The sequence below is a fragment of the Capra hircus genome, chromosome 9, assembly GCF_001704415.2.
Source record: "Capra hircus breed San Clemente chromosome 9, ASM170441v1, whole genome shotgun sequence".
NCBI lineage: Eukaryota > Metazoa > Chordata > Mammalia > Artiodactyla > Bovidae > Capra > Capra hircus.
Genome location: NC_030816.1, coordinates 18913303 through 18939840, shown reverse-complemented (window position 1 = coordinate 18939840; position 26538 = coordinate 18913303). Strand labels below are relative to the sequence as shown.

The 26538-nt window shown below is 41.0% G+C and overlaps 1 protein-coding gene across 1 annotated transcript in view; it reads right to left on the bottom strand.

Annotated features, from left to right (window-relative positions):
- Nucleotides 1-26538, bottom strand: part of MAN1A1 (mannosidase alpha class 1A member 1) — a 172906-nt gene that overhangs the window by 114229 nt on the left and 32139 nt on the right. Inside the window, exons 3-4 of the mRNA XM_018053007.1 lie at nucleotides 13831-13927; nucleotides 10802-10917 (exon numbers count right to left, since the gene is read on the bottom strand). Of these exons, the coding sequence (XP_017908496.1) occupies nucleotides 10802-10917; nucleotides 13831-13927 (213 nt within the window). The remainder of the gene's footprint in view (nucleotides 1-10801; nucleotides 10918-13830; nucleotides 13928-26538) is intronic.

Genomic DNA, 26538 nt, shown 5'->3' with positions numbered 1-26538 from the left:
CAAAATCTTTAGAATAGGACTGATTAAAGGTTTCATTTTTTGGGTCAATGCTTGCTGCCAAATTTTCATATCCTTTATTTTTAGATATAGTTGGTATATAGAAAAACAAGTAGTAGACCTGGTATTAGCAACATTAGATCTTTGAGTTAAGTACCTTCTTTGTTGTATCCCACTGCACCTTTGTTTTATGGAGATGTAGCTTTAATGCTTTAAGGAGATGCAGATTAAAGAAAAACACTTCAGGGGAAACAAAATTAACATTCATTAAGGAAGAGAGCTAAAAAGTGTTAACAAGCCTCTTGGCCAGAAGATAATGTAAATCACCTGAGACCTTTTGTATACAAAATGATGTATAGAAAGAGTCTGGGCTGCGAACGCTACATAATTCTGTGTTACCCATTGATCTCCATGTTTTATCAAAAGTATAAAAGGCCTTCTGAACAATAAAGGATGGGGGCCAGGGGCCGGGGGCTAGTTTCTCGGACCAGTTTCTCGAACTAGTCTCTCGGCCTGGTTTCTTGGGACTCTGGCTCCCCCCATGTCTCTCTCTCTCTCTTCTTCTCTCCCCTTCCCTCTCTCTGCTCTTTACTTTAACATCAGGCTGAATCTCCATCTGGGGCGCGGAGGCTCGCCAGGTCTACTTACTTGCCCTGGCTGTTAAGACCCGCACGAAAGGGAGCTTAAGGCGAGGCACCCTTAGATATTCAAGTGGGCGCCGGTGGCCCAACGTAGATGGTGCAAATTCCTTGTCTGGAATTTTATTGGCCTTCCGCGTAAACCAAGCTATTCAGCCCTCTTCCTCCACTTAACCTTCTTACTACACTATAGTTTCTTAATCTAATCTTACATTAATAAACAAACAAGTCTTTCCACGCCAACGCCGTCCACCCTTCGAGTTCCCTGGATCCACCGGGGCTGGACCCCGGCACCCTCCCTCTTGAGCCTCCTCCCACCTCCCGACCCCATCCCACCCCTCCACATCATCACAGAGCATCAAGCTGAGCTCCCTGCGCTATACAGAAGCTTGTGTTTATTTTAAATGAGACTAAATTCCCTAAATCTTTAAGTAAGGTCACATTTCAGGAACATGCCCTGTGTATTCTATGGTGTCCAGTACACAGTGAGTGTACACAGGTGAGTGCCAGTTTGAGAAGTAGATCCAGTCTTTGTTAACTGCATGCACAATGGATGAGCAAGGGGAAGCTGGACATTTAAAGCCTACCCACAAAACTATGTGGGCTGGAAAACTGCTCCTTCACTTTGACTTTCCTCTACCAATAGCTGTTGAATCAAAGAACACACTTAACCAGAATCACACATAAATTAAATAAAATATGTAGTATAATTAAGTTTGCAACTAAAATCAAGAGGTAAAATCATGCAAAAACTAGGCTTCCCTACTAAAGTCTCATATTGCCCAGGGTGTCTTAGACTGGTAATTTCCACATTAAGTTAACCCCTTTCCTTAGTACTGCTGTCCTCTGGCATACTAAGTATGTGTATATGTGCTTGCTATATACAAATATAAATACAGTGAAAGTCAGTCGTGTCCGACTCTAGGCGACCCCATGGACTATATAGTCCACGTAATTCTCTAGGCCAAAATACTGAAATGGGTAGCCTTTCCCTTCTTCAGGGGGTCTTCCCAACCCAGGGATCGAACTTAGGTCTCCCGCATTGCAGGCGGATTCTTTACCAGCTGAGCTACAAGGGAAGCCCTGCAGCTTAACAGAAAGATAAAAAACGTCTGACACTTGCAGCCTATTTTCTCCGTTTGGGGGCCCCTAGCCTTCCTGCCTGTTATCCTCTCATTCTCCCCTTTTCTTTTACGAGAATTATGTTGCCAAGGGAAAGGGGTGTTGTTCTCGTTCCGTAACTGCTTCTGCGCTGATAAGGGGCATTGTACCTAAATTGGTGAGGCAACATATTCTCCTAACCCTCATATTGAGGGTCTCTGATCCACACATATATATTTCAACCTCCTCCTATAAGACAGGATGGTATCTTAAATAACTCAAAGAAACTTATTAGGTTGCATTTTTTATAAGCAACTTATTCACTTTTATAAGCAAATTATAAGATGATGTATGGATGTGAGAGTTGGACTGTGAAGAAAGCTGAGCGCTGAAGAATTGATGCTTTTGAACTGTGGTGTTGGAGAAGACTCTTGAGAGTCCCTTGGACTGCAAGGAGATCCAACCAGTCCATTCTGAAGGAGATCAACCCTGGGATTTCTTTGGAAGGAACGATGCTGAAGCTGAAACTCCAGTACTTTGGCCACCTCATGCGAAGAGTTGACTCATTGGAAAAGACTCTCATGCTGGGAGGGATTGGGGGCAGGAGGAGAAGGGGACAATAGAGGATGAGATGGCTGGATGGCATCACTGACTCGATGGACGTGAGTCTGAGTGAACTCCGGGAGTTGGTGATGGACAGGGAGGCCTGGTGTGCTGCAATTCATTGGGTCGCAAAGAGTCGGATATGACTGAGTGACTGAACTAAACTGAAGATGATAGATTTTAGTAAATAAAATAACAGCCTTGCCCATTTGAATAACAAATTAAGGTTGTAGAACAGATTCAGCAATGGATTTTGATTGAGGAATTATAGAGGCACAAACGTTCCTTGATAGATACATTGCTCTTTTGCACCTTCAGGCTTTAAGATAATTATTTAGAATCAAACCTGCATCAAGTTTAAGGAATTCTCCTTAATTCTTAACTTATGTTCCATACAGCAGGACAGACTGGATTGCTTTAAACTGAAAAAGACTTCTTAGAAAAGAATTTTTATTTCCAGAAATATCTTAATTTTAAATATCTTAATCCTATTCTCGATTTCAATTATTAGGTTTTTTTTTAGACTAATACTCTGAGCCTTAATATCAGAGAATACTTCTCTCCTAGCTATTCCTCTAAACTTCCTGTCAGTTTTCTATTCAATGAACTATAAGCAAGGAACAAGCAAGTATTAATTAATAACAGCTGCCCCACTACAAACCAATGCCATAACTCTGTTTAATAACAACTGCTCCACTACTAACATGTGCTAACCTAGACAGCGTATTAAAAAGCAGAGACGTCATTTTGCTGACACATTTCCATATAATTGTGGGCTTCCTTGGTGGCTCAGAGGGTAAAGCGTCTGCCTGCAATGCAGAAGACTTGGGTTCGATTGCTGGGTCAGGAAGACCCCCTGGAGAAGGAAATGGCAACCCACTCCAGTACTCTTGCCTGGAAAATCCCATGGACAGAGAAGCCTGGTAGACTACAGTCCATGGGATCGCAAAGTCGGACACGACTGAGTGACTTCACTTTCACTTTCCATATAATCAAAACCATGTTTTTTCCAGTAGTCATGTATGGATGTGCGAGCTGAGAAGGCTCTCAGAGCCCAAGAAGGCTGAGCGCCAAGGAATTGATGCTTTTGAACTGTGGTGTTGGAGAAGACTCTTGAGAGTCCTCTGGACAGCAAGGAGATTAAACCAGTCAATCCTAAAGGAAATCAACCCTGAATATTCATTGGAAGGACAGATGCTAAAGCTGAAGCTGAAGCTCCAGTACTTTGGCCACCTGATGCTAACTCACTGGAAAAGTCGCTGATGCCAGAAAATATTGAGGAGAGGAGGAGAAGGGGGCAACAGAGGATGAGATGGTTGGATGGCATCACTGACTCAATGGGCATGAGTTTGAACAAACTCACAAAGATAGTGAAGGACAGAGAAGCTTGGCATGCTGCAGTCCATGGGGTCGCAAAGAGTGGGACAGGCTGAGCAACTGAACAACTATGCTTTATCTTACTGAGAACCAGTGGAAACAGCATTAGACTTTTCAAGACAGGTAACTACCTATAAACTTTGTCTATGTTTAGGCTTAGCATACACATTCACTTGTATGTGGTACTTCAAAGTGTGTGTTGTAGTAACATCTTAAAGATTACATCTCCTCTTAATAGATTAAATTACAATATTAAACAGTATAGCTTAGTATAATATGTGTCCAAGCAGCTTTTAACTTCATGTTTAAGTAACATGATAGACCTCTTAAGATGAACAAAGTACAAATTCTTCGGGCAACAAAGATAGGCAAATCACCTTCTTCTCTCTGTTAATAGGTTAGTTTTACCAAGCAGGTCCAGAAAGGCCCTCAAGTAGCAGTCCACTCTATCACTGATTACTGTCAGAGGGATCATAGCTCAGTATCCTTATAGCCAAAACCGAAATCATCTCCTTTGGCAGACAGTGATTAGCATTCAGAGAGAAAACACTGAACAGCTCCATTTGACAGGATAATTAACTCAGTCATCTACACCATTGGCTGTAAAGGCTGCTGGAAAACAGAGCTTTTATAAAAGCAATACTAAGGCAAAGGTCACTTCTCTTATACTCCATGGTATGGAGCTCTGGACCTAAGCCCAAGGACTCATTCAGGCACTTGAAGAGATCCCAATTTGCTTCTTGAGGTCAATTTACAACCTTCAGATAGAGAGCCCTACAGCTTATTCTCTAAAAAGTAGGATGGCATTCCAATTGTGTAAGAGAATAATCTGGGTCTTTAAGAAATGCAGGCACTGTTGCTACCGATACCTCTGTTATCTAAAACATATGGTGTTCATTACAATTAAAAAGCACAATTCAAGTGTTTGCCAAAGATCAGTCTCACTGTGTTGCTAGTTAGAGTCTGGAACAAGCTAATCATTAGCTTTGTCATTCTCAAAGCTCATCCTCTCATACAGAGGTATCACTTTACCTCAATGCAGGAAAAGGCTTTTTAATAATAATTTTAATTTTTACTGAGGGTTTATATAAGAAATTGTTATATGGAGAAAATGTCTATGACATAAAATTCATTATAGAAGTCAGTTTTCAATATTCCTCACAGAAGGATCTAGGTGATCAATACTTCTTTAAAGTCACAGTAGAGAGGAGGAAGGAGAAGGCAATGGCAACCCACTCCAGTACTCTTGCCTGGAAAATCCCATGGACGAGGAGCCTGGTAGGCTGCAGTCCATGGCGTCGCTAAGAGTCAGACATGACTGAGCGACTTCACTTTCACTTTTCCCTTTCATGCACTGGAGAAGGAAATGGCAACCCACTCCAGTGTTCTTGCCTGGAGAATCCCAGGGACGGGGGAGCCTGGTGGGCTGCCGTCTATGGGGTCGCACAGAGTCAGACACGACTGAAGCGACTTAGCAGCAGCAGAGAGGAGGAAGTTCAGAACTGAATTTGCAAAGGCCTAAATATGAAACTCCTGATCATTTGTTCTTAGGCTAATGATCTTTCTGTATCAGGAGCCACCAAAAACCTGTTCTGGAAGTAGGTTAGGGAAAAACAAGCACATCACTTGCACCTGAACTGCGGATCATTTCTAACTATTTAAAAATATGACACAGCACAGTGTCATATTCCATGTTCTACCCATGTTCCACGTCAGATTCTCTCCTAGCTGAGTCTAGCACAGTTTGTCAGCAAGTAGGACAAGGTAACAACATCTCATCATTTCATTAATCTTTAGTGAATACCTATGGAATGATACATCCTAATGAGTACTGAGATATCAAGATTACATGCCTACTTTTGAGGGACTCAAATTCTTTGGCTGCCTATGTTTCTCAACTCTTGGCAGTTCCTTTCCACTAAAACAGGGTACTGAGTTAGGCAGATCTTATTAAAAAGCACAGGTCTTATCTAATGCATGATTTGCAGCAGATTAATTAGTTACCTCTTCGTCTATAAAAATAGGGGAAACACCACTTACCCCCTGTAATGTGTCACAAAGATTAAATCAGGTAATCTATGAAAAAAATCACCTCGCATTAATACTCTGTATGTCTCAGGACTCTTTAAATAGTAATTTCCTTTGTCCTTTCTTCATTTCCTAAAAAACCTGGCCTGAGCTAGGTAATTTGACTATTATTCCTGCTAGACTATAAGCTTCATTAGGGTAAGAACTTGACAATTAAAAGGTAATTACTATAGCTATATTTAAAATGGATAACTAAAAAGAACCTACTGTATAGCACATGGAACTCTGTTCAATGTTACGTGGCAGCATGGATGGGAGGGGAGTTTCGGGAAAAATGTATACATGTATATATAAGGCTGGATGCCTTTGGGGGTTCACCTGAAAATACCACAACATTGTTAATGAGCTATTCTCCAACACAAACTAAAAGGTTTTTTAAAAGGTAATTCGTATATAATTAATACATACATGAATTAATGAATGAGTAATGAGTAGCCGAGGATCTGCTTCCGATTCCTTGTTTTAGGATTACTTTGAATTAAAACCAGAAAACTCAGCCACCAGAGTCTACCCTTACAGTTTTCTTCCCAGACCTTTGTGCCTTTAGACAACTGGAATAAATAGAAAGCTCTACCTGAAGCCCCCGATCCTATAGATTATCTCAGTGATTTAAATCAGTTGTTACAGCCATTTGAACTTTGTACTACCAAGTATGCAGATTCATCAACTTGCTATGCCTTAATTAAAAGAAAATGAGTTTTGGTTAATGACAGTATAAACCAATAAAAAACATGTACTTTATACCTGTAAGTGATGCAAATTGAATATTTCACATATAAACAAATTTATTCTTGACTGTAAGATTTGTTTATACTCAGGAGCATCACAAGATAAAACAACTCTCAACAACAGTGGCTCTATTTCAGTTTCGTTCTTATTTTTCCCTTGCAATAAATTTGGATGCATTAACTTTTTTTTTGCATTACCTTTATACTGTCAATTAAAATACCTTATCAGGAAAAAGCGTTAATTTGAAAACAAGCAATAATTCATCCAGGCTGGAATGATACTATATGTTATCCATAAAAATAAGTTTTCTGTCTAACTTTTCCAATTTCTCCTTCCTTTACATAAATGGAACAATGTTTTCAGCATTTTCAGAAAGAAAACTATAATTGCTGACACAATTGCCAGAATCTCCGGGTAGAATGACTGAATACAGGAAAGATTCTTTTATGGGACATAATAAAACCAACTAGAAGACTGTAGCTGGAGCACTTTAAATCAATATAGTTGCCCTGAATTTATATGTGTTATTAGTTTTAATATGGGAAGTATTATCATTTGGATGTTACTGATAAACTTTTATATTTTTAAAGAAAAATATAGCAATACCCAAAGTTGTTGTTCAGTCGCCCAGTTGTGTCCAACTCTTTGCAAAGCCATAGATTGAATACTCAAAGAGAGAACTGCAAAAAATACATTTCAAGACCTCTCACATTAGGAACAGTAAAATAAAGTGAAATTTGAGACCTGTGACTATGGTTTTTAAAGTATATTTTGAAGGGTATAGCCCAAGATTATCAATAACAGTTTTAAATTATATTTTATATAAAAGTATGTGAAGTCATTGAAGAAAATCTTACAGAAATACAAAAATACAATTTTAAAGAAACAAAGCACAGTATCTTAGGCATCATTCAACTGATAGTCTAATTCCTTTATCTGACAAGCAAGAAGTCAAAGAATTTGCTCTTCGTAAGTTCTAAATAGCCTGATAGCCCCTATTAGATTCCCTTTGCCTCCTCACAGGCTCCTACGGTCCATGGAGCACATTCATGTCACCTGGTCATGGTCTGAGGCCAGCCAACTGCCTTCTGTTACCTTGACTATTACTGTGTGAGGCTTTTGTGCTTCATCCTTTTAAATAAATGATTTCAGAGTTTCTCAGACTACCACTGGACAGGAAAAGCAAAGAACTGCTGCAGTGTTCGGGGAAACTTTTGGGCAGCAAAGGCATAAGTGCCAAACAAGGAACCTGGACACTCTTTAGCCTATGTCACTAAGGTCTACTCTCCTGGAAGAATCGAGGTCTCATTCTCCTCCTTTTCCAGAAGAGAGGATGGGGAGGGAATACATTCTCCATTCTCTCCTCCATATATAGCTGAAGACAGTCCATAGTTCTTTACCAGAAGGTAGCTGAGTTTACGCAAAAATAACGTGGCAGGGCAAAAATACTATTAAGAAAGAACTGCTGTTGTTGTTCAGTTGCTAAGTTGTATCTGACTCTTTGCAGCCCCATGAACTGAAGCACAACAGGCCTCCCTGTCCTTCACCATCTCCTGGAGTTTGCTCCAACTCACGTCCATTGAGTCGGTGATGCCATCGAACCATCTCATCCTCTGTCGTCCCCTTCTCCTCCTGCCTTCAGTCTTTCCCAGCATCAGGGTCTTTTCCAATCAGTCAGCTCTTAGCATCAGGTGGGCAAAGTACTGGAGCTTTAACATCAGTCCTTCCAATGATTATTCAGGGTTGATCTCCTTTAGAATTGATTGATTTAATCTCCTTGCTGTCCAAGGGACTTTCAAAAGTCTTCTCTAGCACCACAGTTTGAAAGCATCAATTCTTTGATGCTCAGCCTTCTTTGTGGTCCAACTCTCACATTCATATAGGACTACTGGAAAAATCCTCAGAAAGAAACCTTTTGGTTCATTGCCTTAATTTTTCACACTCAGGTCTATTGGTTATATCTGAGCTACCACAGGTCATATCCAACCAAAAAGCCATAGAATCTTACAAAATCACTCAATCCTTGAGCGTGTTTTTTCATATTTAAAATAAAAAGACAGAACACGTCAATTTCCAAGGTCCCTTTATGTTGGAATACTGTGTCTTTTATATTCTAAATTCAGTTATAGGCAGACTAAACACAGACTCATCTGATTCTTTAACTCAGTGATTTCCAAAGTGGGTTATTTATGGCAATTAATTAGAGGAACAGGAATATGTTTTTAATTCAAAGAGGCAGGAAAAGGACTCAGTGTTATGCTGCCTTTAATACTCTGGACGGTGCTGGTGAGAAGAGCTCCACAATGCAGAGGGGTCAGCAGGGAGACACCCTTTCTCTGTCCATTCTCAACATACAGCATGGTACTCGTGCCTGGTTATGGGGATTTACAGATATTAGCAAATGCTTAGCAGATAGAAAGAGGCTTATAAGAATTTCTGCAAAGTAATCTCAGATTGAAAATGATACAGTGAAATAAGTCAAATACCACATGATATCATTTATATGTAGAATCTAAAAAAATGATACAAATGCACTTATGAATCAGAAACAGACTCACAGACACAGAAAACAAACTTCTAGTTATCAAAGGAGAAAGGGGGAGGGATAAACTAGGAATTTGGGATTAAGAGACACATACTGCTGTATATAAAATAAACAACAAGGGCTTACTGTATAGCCCAGGGAACTCTATTTAGTATTTTGCAATAAACTATAATGGAAAAGAATCTGGAAAAAAGTATGTGTGTGGGTATGTGTATGTAACTCAACTTAAAAAAATACCGATGATGCAAACGTAAGTGAATGACTAAAAATCACCAGGGCCAACTTTTCCTGTTCTGAAAACAAGTTCTTTGTTAATCTCATTACTAGGGTAAAGGAGGGACTGTGGAATTAGATTTGCTCTGACAAGATGTAGTCCCAAACTATCATGAAATGTTCACTACCCATAATTATGAACCTTTTCCTTGATGTACAGTGGGTACTGAGATTTATTAAAAATGATAGCATGTGTACAAAATTTTAAAAATATTTCATATAGAAACTGGTAAAAGTTTATTTGGGGAATTCCCTGGCCATCCAGTGACTAGGACTCCGTGCATCCACGGCAGCGGGCACAGGTTAGATCCCTGGTCTGGGTACTAAGATCCTGCAAGCCCCGTGACACGGCCAGAAAAACGGGTCTACAATCAACAAAGTTTAAAGCCTTATTTATGGGAAACTGGATGCAGCTGCTGCTGGATGCATATGGTGTGGTCAGATAAGCTACTTCCTGGTATTACTGACTCGGCATCCATTTTGTTCGGCCAAGTGGCTGGCAGGGGCTTTAAATGAACACTGGCCCCTCAGGAGAATCCCAGGGATGGGGGAGCCTGGTGGGCTGCCGTCTATGGGGTTGCACAGAGTCAGACACGACTGAAGTGACTTAGCAGCAGCAGCAGTCCCTCAGGCAAGAGTGTGCCCTTGATAAGCCCCAGGGTCACAAGTAAATGTCAGTTCCTGGTAGGGCTCCCTCTTGTGATCATGTTTCCCCCACCCCCAGGGCCCGCCCTCTGTGTGCCCTTCAGAAAAGACCTTGCTGGAGCCTACTAAGTTGGTTTGAATTGACCAATTCGGCCTTACCTTCGGAACCCTGAAGCACTCGATCTACCGTCATAAAGGCATGTGCCCCAGGTCCTCTCTGTCCACACTCTGCCTTGACCTCTCTGTGTGGCCCCTGGAGGTGAGTCATGTACCTTTTCAGGACCTGTTAAGTAATAAACCTCTCTATTTCAATTTCTCTTGTGGTCTTTCATTGAACTGCAGCTTACCATATAACACCCTGGGTTCTAGCTAACAAAGGTTCATCTAACAAAGTCGCAATATTGCACCATGGTGCAGCGCAGAAGCACAAGGCTTTTGTGGGGCTCACAGCTCTGATGTACAACTATCTGTGTGGTCTAGATAAGCCCTGAGGCTCTGATTTCTAATCTGTGAAGGTGTGAAAATAATACTCATTTCTTGGGGTTACTGTGGGACTTGAACAAGAATACTTGGCACGTGTAGGTCTTAATAAATATTAATTTCTTCATTTTTACTCTTAATTTGCCAAGAAAAAAAAGATGTATTTGTGTACTAAGGAAGGGAAAGTTAAGAATATAGTAAGGTACTATTTAAAATTGCATTATTTGTTTCTACTAGGGTACAACACAATAATTTGCCCCACAGGAGAATTTATCCATGTTAACTGAGATTTAAGAACTGAATAGGCAGCTTTTGTTTAACTTACCACATTAAAATTTAGATTTTCTTCAACCCATGCTTGAGCCTCTTCAAATTCATCTTTCATATTCATAATAAAAAGTGTATCCAGGGCATCTACTATTGTTGCTCCTTGGATATTACCTGAAAATATCAGAAAAATATTTACTCAATAAAACACCTTTGACAGATCCATACATCCACACTGAGCATACCTTGGACAGGAAGTGAGTAATACTAAATTTATTAGTAAACAAGAATATTGAACACAGTCTAAAGTTCTTTCAGTGAAAGACAATTTAAAAGTTGTATCAAACCAAACTAAAAATTATCACAGGCTATAGACTGGTACACTAATCTTTAAAGTCTTTTCTGAGTTGCAGAAAATAAATCTCTTAGAAATTTCATTTGTGATCACATTCTCTAGCAAAAAAAAAAAAAAAAAAAAAAGACCTGAAACCAAGGAGTAATACACATATTAATTTTAGTGTAATTACATCAAAGTGCACCTGCACAAAACTGTTTTAATTATAATTAGATCTAAAATTGTTTAGTGATAGCTCTAAGAAACCATTACTCAAAAATGGAATTCAACCCCCTCTCTGCAGCTCTGACTGATCCTAACCTCTCTTCCCATGTCCTAACCAGGCCTGACTCTCATTTATTTCCTCTCAACTCCCTCAGCAGGAAGACTTTACATTGCTCTTTCACTCATCACTTTCTATCTCCCACCTGTTCCTACATATATGCATCTCCTTTCAGTCTGTGAAGTTCCTCAAAATGGAGAAGTCACGTCTTATTCACCTCCGCATTCCATGCTGAAAGACTCGGAATGTTTTTAAGGCTTAACAATAAATTTAAAAATCACCACTGTATTAACACAGAACTACGGAATCTCTTTGATAAAGATCATGGCAAATTTACGACTAAAAGACTTAATGGTATGAACAACTTTCATAGAGATAAAAGCAAAACTGGAATTTTTTTTTTAAGTTATAGTAAGCAATAAAAAAAATTAAGAACTCTGAGTCTGCATAAAGTGTCTGGTTTCTCTCTTTATTTACCATCACCCATGTTAACTGGTCACCACGTCCTCAAACATACTTTAGAATTATCTGAAGCCACATGTACTGCTACCACTCCAGGTTTGATTCTTTTCACGTCTAAAGTGAGTTGCTGTGATGAACCAACCAGCCTTTCCCCCTAACTCATCCAGTGCTCCCTAACTGTTCCTGCAATGTCCTTCTCCCTACCAGAGAGTCTACTGTTTTTCACAACTTCCAATGATTATCTACTGAATCTACCCAGTCCAGTTCAGTTGCTCAGTCGTGTCTGAATCTTTGCAACCCCAGGGACTGCAGCATGCCAGGCCTCCCTGTCCATCACTAACTCCTGGAGTTTACTCAAACTTGTGTCCATTGAGTCAGTGATGCCATCCAACCATCTCATCCTCTGTCGTCCCCTTCTCCCCTGTCTTCAATCTTTCCTAGCATCAGAGCTTTTTCAAAATGAGTCAGTTCTTCGCCTCAGGTGGCCAAAGTATTGGAGTTTCAGCTTTAGCATCAGTCCTTCCAATGAATATTCAGGACTGATTTCCTTTAGAATGGTCTGGATGTATCTCCTTGTAGTCCAAGGGACTCTGAAGAGTCTTCTCCAATACCACAATTCAAAGAATCCACCCAGTCCTTTGGTAATTCACTATCTGTACATACGTCTTCTGCACTAGGTCATAAACTTTGCAAAGATTTGTGTTTATTAATAACAGTGCTGGAAAGGGAGCCAAACAAATGGAAAGTCCTAAATAAATGGAAAAGTATAGTGGGGTGATTAGGAGCAGACTCTGACCTTAGCCAGTCACACGTGGGTTCAAGTACCAGTTCAGCCAGTTAGTAGGTGGCTCTCTCAGTTTCATATTTCTCATCTATAAAATGCACGTAATAACAGGGATTAAATGAGAAGGTGCACAAGTGGCACTGTGGCGCATAGGGTCAGCTGATGCTGTTATTTGTCACAGAATGTGATCTATTTAACAGGGGGCTTCCCGGGTGGCGCGAGTGGTAAAGAACCTGCCTGCCAGTGCAGGAGATGTGAGAGATGCAGGTCTGACCCCTGGGTCAGGAAGATCCCCTGGAGGAGGGCATGGCAGCCCACTCCAGTATTCTTGCCTGCAGAATCCCATAGACAGAGGGGCCTGGTGGGCTACAAGTCCACAGGGTGGCAAAGAGTCAGACACAACTGAAGTGACTCAGCACACACGATATAACAGCTTCAGTTAAAAGACAGAACATCACCTTTTCCATGGTGATTTCAGAAGTATCAGACCAAGATTCACATCCTCCCCCCGCCTTTCATCCTGTTACTTACAGACGAAACTGTGAGAACTGAAGAGGAATGGAGTTCAGGGAGAAGGGCGCTGGGGAGCTCTGTGACCCAAGGAATCCATCTAACACTTCTGTTACTTAGCTTCTGCACCTCCACAATGTGAATGTTATTAATACGTGGAGAAGGTATTAATCACAGAAGCAGGCTGTGAGGACCCAAAGCAATAAAATGATGCCAAAGTGGATGAATGGAAGTTCATATAACAGATGACTCCATCCTCCCTTTCTCTCGCAAACAAGAGAAATTCAGAGCCAAAGCTGAGAGTCACTGAGACACAGTGAAGGTCACCACGGCTGGCTGCCTTGGCCAGCTTATTGATAAAGACACAGCTTTTATCTGACAGGAAGCAGTTAATGCAGCCAACAAATACTCCTCTGCTATGTACCACATGGGAGCTAAAAATCAGGATACTGTGCCCATGCCCATTAAATAAGGATCTTTGGAAGTGTGCCCCAGGCATCAGTATTTTTTAAGGGATGCAGGTGGTTCCAAAGTGCAGTCAGTGCTATGTCTGAAGGACACACTACGCACAACCCCTGCAGACAACTCCATCAGGTGTACAAGTCTCCTAGCAACACAATCTGGAGGGTCACACAGACTTTCTCCACCACCCACAAGTGCAGTCGATTGGAGAGAAGTTACTGCCAGGAATGAGCCAAAGCACATACTACTTACCAAACAAACTGCTTGAATGGCCTCCTTTTGATACAGGCTTCAGTTCATTTTTACCCCAGGCATAACGTTTATAATTTTTCCAAGCATGTTTCATCATCTGAGAAAAGAAATAAAAATGGGATTATAATTTGAATTTGAGACATTTTTGCTGCAAGATAGATCATACATCGAAGATCTAAAGGTTAAAACACTAAAACTCACTGCTCAGTTAAAAGGATGATGATAATTAAAAGGGGGACAATGGTATGAATAAGCTGGAACACACACATAACATACAAATACACATCATCCCTGTATGTCTACAAAAGGAGACTTTTTAAATCCATTTAATCTTATTTCACATATTAATACATATCATTTTCAAAAGTCAGTTCCCAGCAACAGATAGTTTATCATAAAAGGGTGAATCATTCTTAATAGATAAGTCTAAGTAGATAAATCATTCATTTATCTATTTCATCCTCATAATGCATAAAATCTATAAGGACTGTATACTTAAAATTCCCCCTTTTCTTGCAAAAAGTTCTCTGTACTTAGTGTACAGACATCCAAAGTTATTACTTTAAACACTGATGTATCTTGACCAAGACTATATGGAGAAGTATTTTTAAATAAATATAGGAAATGAAAAAAAGAAGCTAATTCTATATATTCCCAACCTAGATGTCTTATACTAGAAATGTTTTTAAAGTCCAAAACTCTCTGCCATAAATTAGTTGTATACATTTTTCATCTTCAAATTTTATTAATTTTAACAAAATTAGTTTACTTACATATAATGAAAATCAATCACTTTTTCCTGGCTTAGAAACTAAGCTCTGACCTATTATGCTAGATATGAACTATAGTAGAAAATGAGTAATAGTCAAGGAAAGAAATTATTCTCTAAGAGCTTATCAAAACAGTTGTGTAACTATTATAGAATAGTTGTACAGATGTTTTTAATGACTCCAAGAATACACTGCACCTATTTTTGTATACATTTTTTTAAAAGGGTTGAGGACTCCTCACCTGTCCAAAATTTATTCATGCCACTATCCCCAATCCATTAGCAACAGTAACCAAAATATGAACATAATGGGGAAATATTCTAATCTGGCTCCGTATTTTAAAATATCTTAAAAAGCATCACTAAAGTCATACATATTATATACAGGCTGTTTATCACTAAAAATCTTCAGTGAGATCAGTATGATTTTATTAATAAGAAAGTCTTCCTATGTCCCCCCAAATAATAAAGCACACTATCTTCAATCACTCTATATCAGTAAAGTATCTTCCTAACTCACCACTACTGTTAGTAATATCAGCTGCCAAAACATCTGTACTGTCTGCTGGGTACTCCACTAAATGCTCTATGTTCAGTATTGTATTCAATTCTTGTTACCACTCTATGAATGATGTTGTATTGTCACTGTTTGCTAGATGAAAAAATTGAGACTTTGAGAAGTTACAACACAAACATGTTTGCTCAGAGTCATGCCATTTCTCCACAGCTGTGGAGCTAGGGTTCATCCCTGTGTTGGCCTGACTTCAAAGCCAGTGGCATTAATCATACACTGTATAAACTTCCTTTGATGAGTCAGCAACAGACCCTTCCTATGATGAACCAGATTGTTGATCTTCTAACCATCAACAGAATGTGTATACGATGGTGTTTTAGAGATTTTCCTCCTTATAAATTAATTTTGTTGAAAAGTATACTAGGTTTGAAGGGAAAATAACTTGACTTAAAATGACTACCAATTACTCACACAATCATGGATGAGTCAGGCTTTCTTTATGGGAAAATCTGGGATAATTCCTCACAGGATGCATGTAAGGATTACATGAGCATGACCTGTGTGGTGGCACCCTGTGCACAGGGTGAATAATCGCACACCTACTGAATTTAAGTCTATATTGAGCCCAATTAAACTCAAGTCAAACAAACAGAAACCAATGAGCCTTTGAAAAGACAGGGTACATGAACACTAGGTACAGAAACACCTTGAGATTACATCTCAGTTCGATTTGGTCTTCCCATTAAATGCACTGTATTTGGTAAACTCTTTATTCCTGTTTCAAAGATACTTTATAAATCCAAAAGCTTTTGGAATACACCTAATACAAGAACAGAAAAAAAAAAAATTGTTACGATGATTTGTTTCCACTCCAGGTCTGAATGGAAATCTGTGCCATGTACTACTAATGACTCAAAGACAGCATAAAGCTTTCCTATAGAAGACTGTTGTTTAGCCAAACATGACCATTTATACAATGTACCACTGGCATAGAACCTCACTGAGTCACTACTGTAATATATATGAACTTTCCTTATCTTTTTTTCCCTAAGGGAAAATCAGACACTAATTGCTTATCTGCCTGTATTTCAAAAGCTGCTGTGACCCATTTCTCAAAATGGGTTCCTCATCCCATGGGATTTTCTATGCGTTAAAGTTAGAAAAGAAAAAGAAAACAGTGTGGTCAAAGTGCCCTGTATGGAGCTCTAATATTGGTTTCTCCAGGAATCTGTGAAATAAAGAGGAAGAGCCATCCCGTTAAAGGATTCCAGTGGTTGGTCACCTGGGGTGAAACCATGAGGGAGGTGGAAGGCAAGGAGAGAGAGAGACTGGGAAGCAGACGGCGGGGGCGGGGGTGGGGGAGTGGGGGGGGGTGGTCAGTTATTTGCATGGTGCCCAGGGGAATTATGTCAAGCTTGTAGAGCTGCTGCTGCTAAGTCACTTCAGTCGTGTCCGACTCTGTGCGACCCCAGAGACGGCAGCCCACCAGGCTCCTCCGTCCCTGGGATTCCCCAGGCAAGAACACTGGAGTGGGTTGCCATTTCCTTCTCCAATGCATGAAAATGAAAAGTGAAAGTGAAGTCGCTCAGTCATGTCTGACTCTTAGCGACGCCATGGACTGCAGCCTACCAGGCTCCTCCGCCCATGGGATTACAGAACTGCAGACAATGCTGCTGAATGCTCAATGTTGATGAATTATCTTCCTCTCCTCCATGAGGTTCTTTTCCTGCTGAGACTGTTTACTTACTGCCCAGTGGTATGTCCTCATAGAAAAATCCTCTTGTTTACTGTGGAGGAATGTATAAGAGCAGGTCACAGGCACAAGCATTTTAAAAAATGGGTTCATATCTGAGCTCTGCCATCACTGGTGTGACTCCAAGTGAGGCAATTAATCTGAGTCCACTTTCCACACCCATTAAGTGTAAACAAACAAACGTACCAGTCCAGTAGACAGCAAGGAGATCAAACCCGTCAACCTTAAAGGAAGTCAACCCTGAGCACTCTTTGGAAGGACTGATGCTGAAGCTGAAGTTCCAGGATTTTGGCCCCCTGATATGAACAGCTGACTTATTGGAAAAGTCCCTGATGCTGGGAACAATTGAGGGCAGAAGGAGAAGAGGGTGTCAGAGGATGAGATGGCTGGACGGCATCACTGATGCAATGGACATGAACTTGGGCAAACTCGGGGAGATGGTGAGGGACAGGGAGACCTGACGTGCTGCAGTCCATGGGGTTTCAAAGACTTGGATACGACTGAGCGACTGAACAACAACAACCAGTTCAGAGACACTCACATTCCAGCTATTTCAAAGGACATGGAGGGCTACACTTGGTTCAGCTGAGGACTAGCGGAGAAAGGGGGAGGGTGTTGAATCTACCGCCCTGATAAGGTAGAAATTGATGGCCTTCGCTCTTAAATTTACATTTACAATCGATGCTTTGAACAAACTGGTTTTAAAAGCCTGTCAGTAATTTCCACCAAACTTTGACATTACTTGTCACATGAAAGTAACTTCTGAAACATCCAGATCAAAATCTCAACTGAAAACGTTTTTAGGATCACTCTCTCAGTCTTTAATCTTTGGTGGAACAGGGACATGGCAGCAGGGAAACAAGATAAAAAGTAAACTTCAAGAAATCAAGTCACAGCTTGGCCAAACCCTGCTCACCCACTGGAAAACAACGTCTAGATTTGTGAACATGAGACAACAATCTAGCCGGCCCTGCCTCTCACCTGGTGCAGCCCGGCTCCCTACATTCCCATGGGAAGAAGGCTGAGGACCAGAAGGAGCGCTGAGCCCCCAGGAGACTCTGTGCTGTGGATGCCGTCACAGGGAGCAAGGCAGGCGGGCTTCAGCTGGGGGAGCTGGAGCCCTGTTGTCTAACGGTCGAATCTCTCAGACCCTCAGTTTCTCATCTTTAAAAACAACAATCAAAGGAAACAAACATCCCACTGCAGTGCAGGATGTTAACTATGCGGGAGGATTGGGTTGTGCTAGGGCAGGGATCTATGGGAATATGCCATACTTTCCACTCAATTTTGCTGTGAACCTAAAGCTGCTCTAAAAATTACCGTCTACATGAAAAAATAAATGAATAGCATTATCTTCCTCACATCATGGTCAGGAGATCAGATCTGATAACGTCTGGCTACAGGGAGACATCTGAAGAGTGTTCCTGGCTTTCAGGCCGACCTCCACCTCACTGCCCCACCTGGTGCAGGAGTTTAAACAGAGATAAGCAAGAACAGCGCAAAGCGGACACAGAGCTACGCACACAGTGGACAGGGCAATTCAGCGGGAGGGAAATTCACAGGGGAGGGAAGAGGTCAGTGTCACTGAGAGGTCACAGAACGCAGAGCACGGTATGACTCGGCACTCACAGACACTGCAGGCCTGGAGTCTACCACAATGACTGCATTTGGCACCCTGTTACGCTAAATGGAACCAGGATGCCACCTAAGACAGTCCTGGGAAGATTCTCCCCTTAAGACGGTATACTGGGCAAGGTCCGAGTCCACCCACCTTCTATCTGTCCTCGCTCTGCACAAAGAACCCTCCCAGCCATGAGAGCTTCCAAATTCACCCCGTATCAAATTAAAACACTCATTCAGCACTTTGCTCAATTTATCTCTTTCCAAAACTGAAATACGTCAGTTCTCTCTCCCTTTCCATTGGACAGTAAAGAATCCACCTGCAATGCAGGAGACCTGGGTTTGATCTCTGGATCAGGAAGATCCCCTGGAGAAGGAAATGGCAACCCACTCCAGTATTCTTGCCTCAAGAATCCCCATGGACAGAAGAACCTGGCAGGCTCCAGTCCATGGGGTAGCAAAGAGCTGGACATGACTGAGCGACTAACACTTGCTTTCTCCCTTTCCACAAGGCTGTTTGTGTGGCTGTGCTCAGCTGTATCCATCTGACTCTTTGTGACCCCGTGGACTGTAGCCCACTCCAAATTCAACACAGTCCTGTACTTCACCCAGCAGCCCCTGGACAGAGGGATAGAATACATTCAGTTGTTGGTTCTGGGTCCAGGGCCAGCTCCCTGGCTTGTGCCCTGCTTTGCTTTGGGCTCCGAAGAAGGATTGAAAATTCAAGGGCCAGAGAGAAATAGAATGGCCAGGTTTAGGGCAACTGAAAATGATGGGGGAATTTAGCCAAACAAGAGTGAAGGCCCTGGCTAAAGCCATTTAAAGAAATACTCTTTAAAAAAAATACTAAGCTTGCTTTCAAGGTTTGAGCTAGGTTTTCCAGGGGTCTAGAATAAAAACAGTATACTAGTGAAAGGGAAAAAATATCTGTGAGCCACAGATGGCCCACAGACCAGCGGTCTGCACTGCAACCCCTGGTTTAAGGGCACATGTCTAGACCTGACTACTCTGTTCTCAGGCCTGTGGGCATGACGCTTCCCTCCAGGCTGCCCCCCCAGCTCAGGGAGCAGTGCCTGGCCCACTTCCAGCCCAAGTTGCCTCAGTGCCTGCTCTTGACCGTTCAGGGCCTGTCAGGACATCGGTGTTGACTCTGCCCAGAATTAGTGAGTCCTCAAGACCTGAGATGTATAAAGCACTATGCACATGCCTCTCAGCAATTCTCTTCTTGCTGAATGAGAGGTAAGCTGCCATTTCAGAAAGCATTTGTAATTCTAAATCCTACACCATTCTACACATACAAGTGCAGAAGCTGTAAAGAAGAAAGTGACTTAACTTTGTCCCACACCTACCGGCACTGGGGGAGGAACCTGGTAATGCTTTGCCACACACTTAATCCTCCTTAATGCCTCTGGGGTCAGAGAAGGCAATGGCACCCCACTCCAGTACTCTTGCCTGGAAAATCCCATGGGTGGAGGAGCCTGGTAGGCTGCAGTCCATGGGGTCGCTAAGAGTCAGACACGACTGAGAGACTTCACTTTCACTTTTCCCTTTCATGCATTGGAGAAGGAAATGGCAACCCACTCCAGTGTTCTTGCCTGGAGAATCCCAGGGACGGAGGAGCCTGGTGGGCTGCCGTCTATGGGGTCGCACAGAGTCGGACATGACTGAAGCGACTTAGCAGCAGCAGCAGCAATGCCTCTGGGGTACTATTAACCCCATTTTACAGAGTAGGAAGCAGAAGCCCAGCATAGCACAGAGAAAGAGCAAGGTTGTGAACTCTCCCATTCTGATTCTTTCTTTTGCATCACTTAGAATGCCGTGACTTTTTGCTGCTTGCAAACCTGAAGACTGAGCTCCCCTGCTGCTCCAGGCACAGGAGACAGCCCTACCTGGGGTCCAAAGGGACACGGCCGGGTCTCGCAGCAGAAGGGCACACACCAAACTGGACTTGTAAGCTGGCTCCAGGACGGGTCCTAGCAGCGCCAGCTTTTCTCATCTGCATTGTATCCTTCAACCCTCAGGACCTTCGTTCCCTCTGCTTCAGCTCTCTCTCCAGCTCTGAAGCCCAACTCTTCTCCTCCCACTGTGTAGGCTACTAGGGCGGACAAGATGGCTCTGCCCTCCTCCGACCCTTCCTGTCCCTGGATTTATGGAGAACCGTGAACTCTTCTTCATCACACTGAGCTGCCAACTGCGCTGACCCCTGATCTTTTCAGCTGCAGGATTTCGTGAGCTTTATCACCACCTCTAGGGCTAAAGGTGGCCACTCTTCTTTCCTCCTCTTCATGAGCTGACTTCTTCTTCCTTGTCCCAGTGTGTGCAATTAGTCACCAGGCACCCCAGGCTGCCTTATAACCAAGGAGTGGATAGATGTGTGACCACATTTTCTTCAGATTCAGATGTCCTGAATTCTCCCACAGCCGATTTAGTGTTTTTTTTTTTTTTTAAGAAAGCAGGAGATACATAAAGGAGGAGTAATTATTAATGCTATTATTGTATGAATCCTAATGGGCTACTAAACATTAATTCCTCGAATTGAAACAGCAGTTAGAGCAGCAATCTCTTCTGAAAAAGACTCGGAATGCCTGATAAAGTCAGTTTTAAAAAATGAGAAGTCCAGTTAATCACCACTTATAGAGGACAGATTGTCCTGTTTCTAAGAAGTATCTCATATCCTAAGAAAAACCCAGTTTTTCTATGTCTAGCCCAGAGAACTGGGTTATAAGCTATTTAATGGTTCTTTCTCTGTGACCAAATTCTGACACTCTTATATAAAATGTCTGTGCTATTACCAAATGAAAGAGGGTAGAGGACACCCCTTTCAAGCCCCCTCCAAACTTGACTACAATATAAATATTCTAAGAAATTGTAATTTCGCATCTGAAAAGTTGATGTTAGAAAAAGATTTGTTCATATATGACTATCTAGTACACTCCTTTTTTTGGAAAAAAGTATTTATTAGTGAGAATATTTGCTTTATACAGACAAGCTCTGGATCAGCTGAGGGTCTATGACTTGCAGTTATTCCCTTCTCAAAAGTATCTGTCTTGTGGTCAGTGACTGTGGTCTCTTCCCACAGAGTTCAAACATGCAGCATCAGAGTTCTTGGGTTTTCTTTGGTTGATTTTAAATTGATCTAAGTCTGCTTCCATTAATTATTCTTGCTAAGTAAGACCTCTGTGGTCAATGGGAGGCTAGCAAGTGGTCCTTTGCAGGCCAGATGCCAACTGATATTCCCTGCGTAGTTCCCAGGCAAAGGCCTAGTAGTGAGTGCTTTTCCAAACCTGGGAATCATCAGTGACTACAAGGCAATGGCACCCCACTCCAGTATTCTTGCCTGGAAAATCCTACAGATGGAGGAGCCTGGTAGGCTGCAGTCCATGGGGTCGCTAAGAGACGGAGCGACTTCACTTTCACTTTTCCCTTTCATGCATTGAAGGAAATGGCAACGCACTCCAGTGTTCTTGCCTGGAGAATCCCAGGGATGGGGGAGCCTGGTGGGCTGCCGTCTATGGGGTCGCACAGAGTCAGACACGACTGAAGCGACTTAGCAGCAGGAGCAGCAGGAGCAGCAGCAGCACAGAGCTTTTAGCAGGCAAGAGAAAACGATACCCCCTGCTGGGATACCACGGACCTTCGTTTTATTCTAAGAAGGTCTCAAAAACGTTTCTTCATAGGAAACAAACCTATTTTCAGTGAATCTCTTCTCTCAAAAGATATATTTTTTAAAATTTTAGTTTTAATATTTGTAATAAAATAAGCTTCCCTGGTGGCTCAGTAGTAAAGAACCCACCTGCCAATGCAGGAAATGTGAGTTCAATCCCTGGATTGGGAAGATCCCCTGGAGGAGGAAATGGCAACCAACTCCAGTACTCTTGCCTGGGAAATCCCATGGACAGAGGAGCCTGGAGAGCTGCAGTCCGCGGTGTTGCAAAAGAGTCAGACACGACTTAGCAAGTGACTAACTAAACAACAACAACAAAGCAAGTCCAAACATCCTTTTAACTCATGCGTGTCACTCTATAGCTTCAAATTTTCACTCCATTTATCTTTCTGCAGGTGTGACACAATGTTTTAGAATAAGTATGCTCTTTAAGGGATCTGTTTATAAGATTTGTCAAGTTCATGAAGACTAATAAACTTTTTATTGGTTCTTTTAATACTCCTTTTTTTAAATGTTACAAATACTATGAAGTTAGAATATAATTAATGAGAAAGAATATATAAATAATAAAAAAATTAGTAAAATTTTTCTAAAAATGAGCAAAAGTTAGAGATAGCTGCCTTTTAAAATGTACACTCTTTTCTTCTTATTTTCTTAAGCAAGCAGAGTTGCCTGAGAGAGTCCTGTTCTGCTTCAGTTATCAAGAGGAGAGTTGCAGGACACAGCATTTCTTTTTTTTCTTTTATATGTATGTGTTTTTAATAGACAATTTTTTAGAGCAGTTTTCGGTTCACAGCAAAATTAAAAGGACAGTATAGATTTTCCATATACTCCCTATGCACACACGTGTAGTAATACTAATAATATTATGTTTCTGAATGATACATTTGTTACATTAGTGAGCCTAAACTGACACGTCCCATCACCAGAAGTCCATAGTTTACATTAAGGTTCACTCTGGTTATCGCACATTCTATGAGTTTTGGCAAATGTATAGTGACTTTGTATCCATCATTATATCATCACACAGAATAGTTTCGTTGACCCAAAATCCTCTGGCCTCCACTATTTTTCCTTCTCCTCCACCCCACCCTACAACCACTGATCTTTCTACTATCGCCATAGTTTTTCACTGTCCAGAATATCATATACTTGGAATCATATAGTACATAGTCTTTCCGAATGACTTCTTTCACTTGGTAAATATATACTTAAGGTTCCTCTATGTCTCAATTATTATGACTTAGTACCTCATTTCTTTTTTTGATTTAAATATACTTTAAAATTTTTACAATGTTGTGTTATTTCAGCCATACAACAACACAAATCAGCCATAATTATACATGCATCCCTTCCCCCTCCAGCCTCCCTCCCCTCCCCCCCAAGCCCCATCCCTCCCAGTGAATAGTACTCCAGTGTCTGCATGTATCGCTCTATCTATTCACCTTCTGAAAGACATCTTGGTTGCTTCCAAGTTTTGGCAATTATGAATAAAGCTGTTATCAGTAGGAGAATTGCAGGGCACAACTGTTCCCTTTTCAAATTAAAACTAGAAATCACTATCTTAACTAAAGGATTACAAATTATTGGTATAATTTTGTAAGTTATTACTTCTTGAAGGTAGAATTCACACTGTATTGCTTATAAAAATGTCACATATTATAGGGAATTTTTTTTTTAATTTCTGAAACAATTACCCTTAAGACTGTCCATTGTTAATAAATAGCTGGGATACTCCTTGTCATTTGAGAGTCTACAATATAATATTATGAAAGTAATTTTTGTATACTGCAGATAACCATTTTAAACATTAGTATCTAGTATACCAACAAAAATGTTCTATTTTAAAAATTACCTATGAAACATCAGCTATATATATTAAATATCAAAAATGCTGGTTCCTAAGTATAATCTTGAAGTAGCAGCTAATCTTGTCTTGCAGCTTCTGCAAGACGTAAAATTCATAATTGATGTGTCACAAAAAGGTATTTTCTTATCATCCTTAATAACAGAAAGGGCCAGCATTCATTGAACACTTATATGTCAAGAAATATGTGAAACATTTGCATATTCTCCCAGTCCTTCACAACAATCCTACAAGGAAAGTAGTCTCTCCACTGAGAGTCCCAACCACACAGATGAAGAAATCAAGAGGTTAAGTAATTTTTCCAAGGTCAGCCCTCCATCAGGGTGGAGGCTCTGAATTCAGGCTGACTCTGAAGCCTGTACAGTGTCCTGAGTTAAACATGTGACCCATGAAATCTGGGGAATATGCCTTACAAATAAGTTTCCAAACAAACTGTTAACTCATGTGTTGTTGATACATATAATGCATGCTTTCTATTAGTTAATTATCCTGGATAAATTCAACTTCCAGTAGTGAGACTTCAGAAACAGGCTATGCAAAACCATCTTCCAATTTTTCCATTCTTAAAAACCTTGCTGACACAGGAGAGCAGCATTAAATATATTGGTAGATTGAGAAACTAGAATAAAAATGAGAATATCTCTTGCTTCTGATGGCCTGTGGGAAAAGATATCTTACATACACGGAAAAAGACTTTTGCTTCACATATTATTTTAATATCTAAAATTTCCTTCCAGTGACAATATTAGTTTATTTCCTTCTGCACATCCTACAGTGTTAGGTCATAATCTTTATTCTTGGTTTCATAGTATACGACATTTTGTCACCAACAAAACCCTAGTAATTTTGTTTATTGAGAACTGAAAAAACATATTTTGCTCAGAATGAGTTTAAATGTCAATACCATTCTATAAATTTCCCCTAAATTGGAAACATCAGGTTTTTGCCCAAACACCTACCAAAAAAGTACAGCAATACTGATTATTTTCCAATGCTCGATTACAGGTTTATTTAGACTTCTGCTATGTTTCTAATACTGAATATGGCAAACAATGACTTTGGACTATATGTGGTACCACTGTTAAGGCAAGCATTAACATATAATACGGTTGTATCCTTACCATCCGATAAGCCATATTTTCTATGGGTTGAAGATCATCTGTGATGTTTTGCAAGTGATGGCAGTATTTCCCTGGGCTTGAAAATGCATTACTCTAACCATTCGGTTAGAACTCTAAATTCTGGCAAGGCTATATTTTTTTTTGGAAGGAGATAATCATCATTCATTCTACAGTTGCTGGATGGCAAGTGCCCAGAATTAAACGTACACCAGATTCAGTGACCTGTTAAAGTAGATGGTATTACTTAGTATTAGCTTTGGGTACAATGACTTCCAATTTTGTTCAGCTATTTCATGGCTTAAAACATTGGGCAAAGACCTTCATAGATTTAAGAAGGAAAAAGAAAAAACAGTGCCAAGTTTATCAGCAGAGGTCAACTTATTTCATTGTTCATAAAACTACAAAACAATAATAAAACAGGAAAATGATGAATATATATTCTATCTATTGCAGACTGACTCACCCCACACCCCAATCTCCTTCTCCCTGCTTGTCCAGAAGCTACAGAAGCTGAATGTGTGTTTCCCTAATCTCTCTACAGCTAGAGATGGCCATGGGACAAAGCTCAGGCCAATGAGACGTGAGTCAAGGCTGACCAACAGCCCTGCTGCTCCCCCTCTTTCTGTCTTGAATGGAGGTGTGAGGCAGGCAGACGTGTTGTCACTGTGGCTGTTCTGCTACCATAAATGAGTGTAAATCCCGTACTACAGGGCATCGTCCTGAAAAGGAGATGGCGATAGCCTGCCTCATTATGTTTTATTTATTTTTAAAATTAATTTTATTTTTGGCTGTGCTGGGTCTTCATGGCTGCACACAGGCTCTCTCTAGTTGTGGCGAGCAGGGGCTACTCTCTAGTTGGGGTGGGTGGGTTTCTCATTGTGGTAGGTCTTTGTGTTGTGGAGCACAGACTCTAGGGTGCGTAGGATCAGAAGCTGCAGCTTGAGGGCTCCACAGTACAGACTCAGAAGTTGTGATACACGGGCTGAGCTGTTTTGCAGCATATGGAATCCTCCCAAACTAGGGATCAAACCTGTGTCCCATGAATTGGCAAGTGGATTCTTCACCAGTGGGCCACTAGGGAAGTCCCCCGTTATGTTTCAAATTCAAACTAAGGTTATTTTGTCACTTACCTCACTGATTACCAATCACTGATGAATTTAACATGTGAGTAACTACCGTTTTAAAAACCTGAGTGATCAGATCAAAATTGGACTTATACCATACCCCCAATCTGGGGAAATAGGAAGTTTTTCTCTGCATTATTTCTTTTCATAATATTGTTTCCTAGCTGAAACTATTCTGAAGGTTTGTTCAGAAAAGTTGCACAATAGTAAATAGCATGATTTGTCAAAGAAATTATGGGAGCTTGAGTCCTTTGTTCAAGGTTTAAAATACCAGTA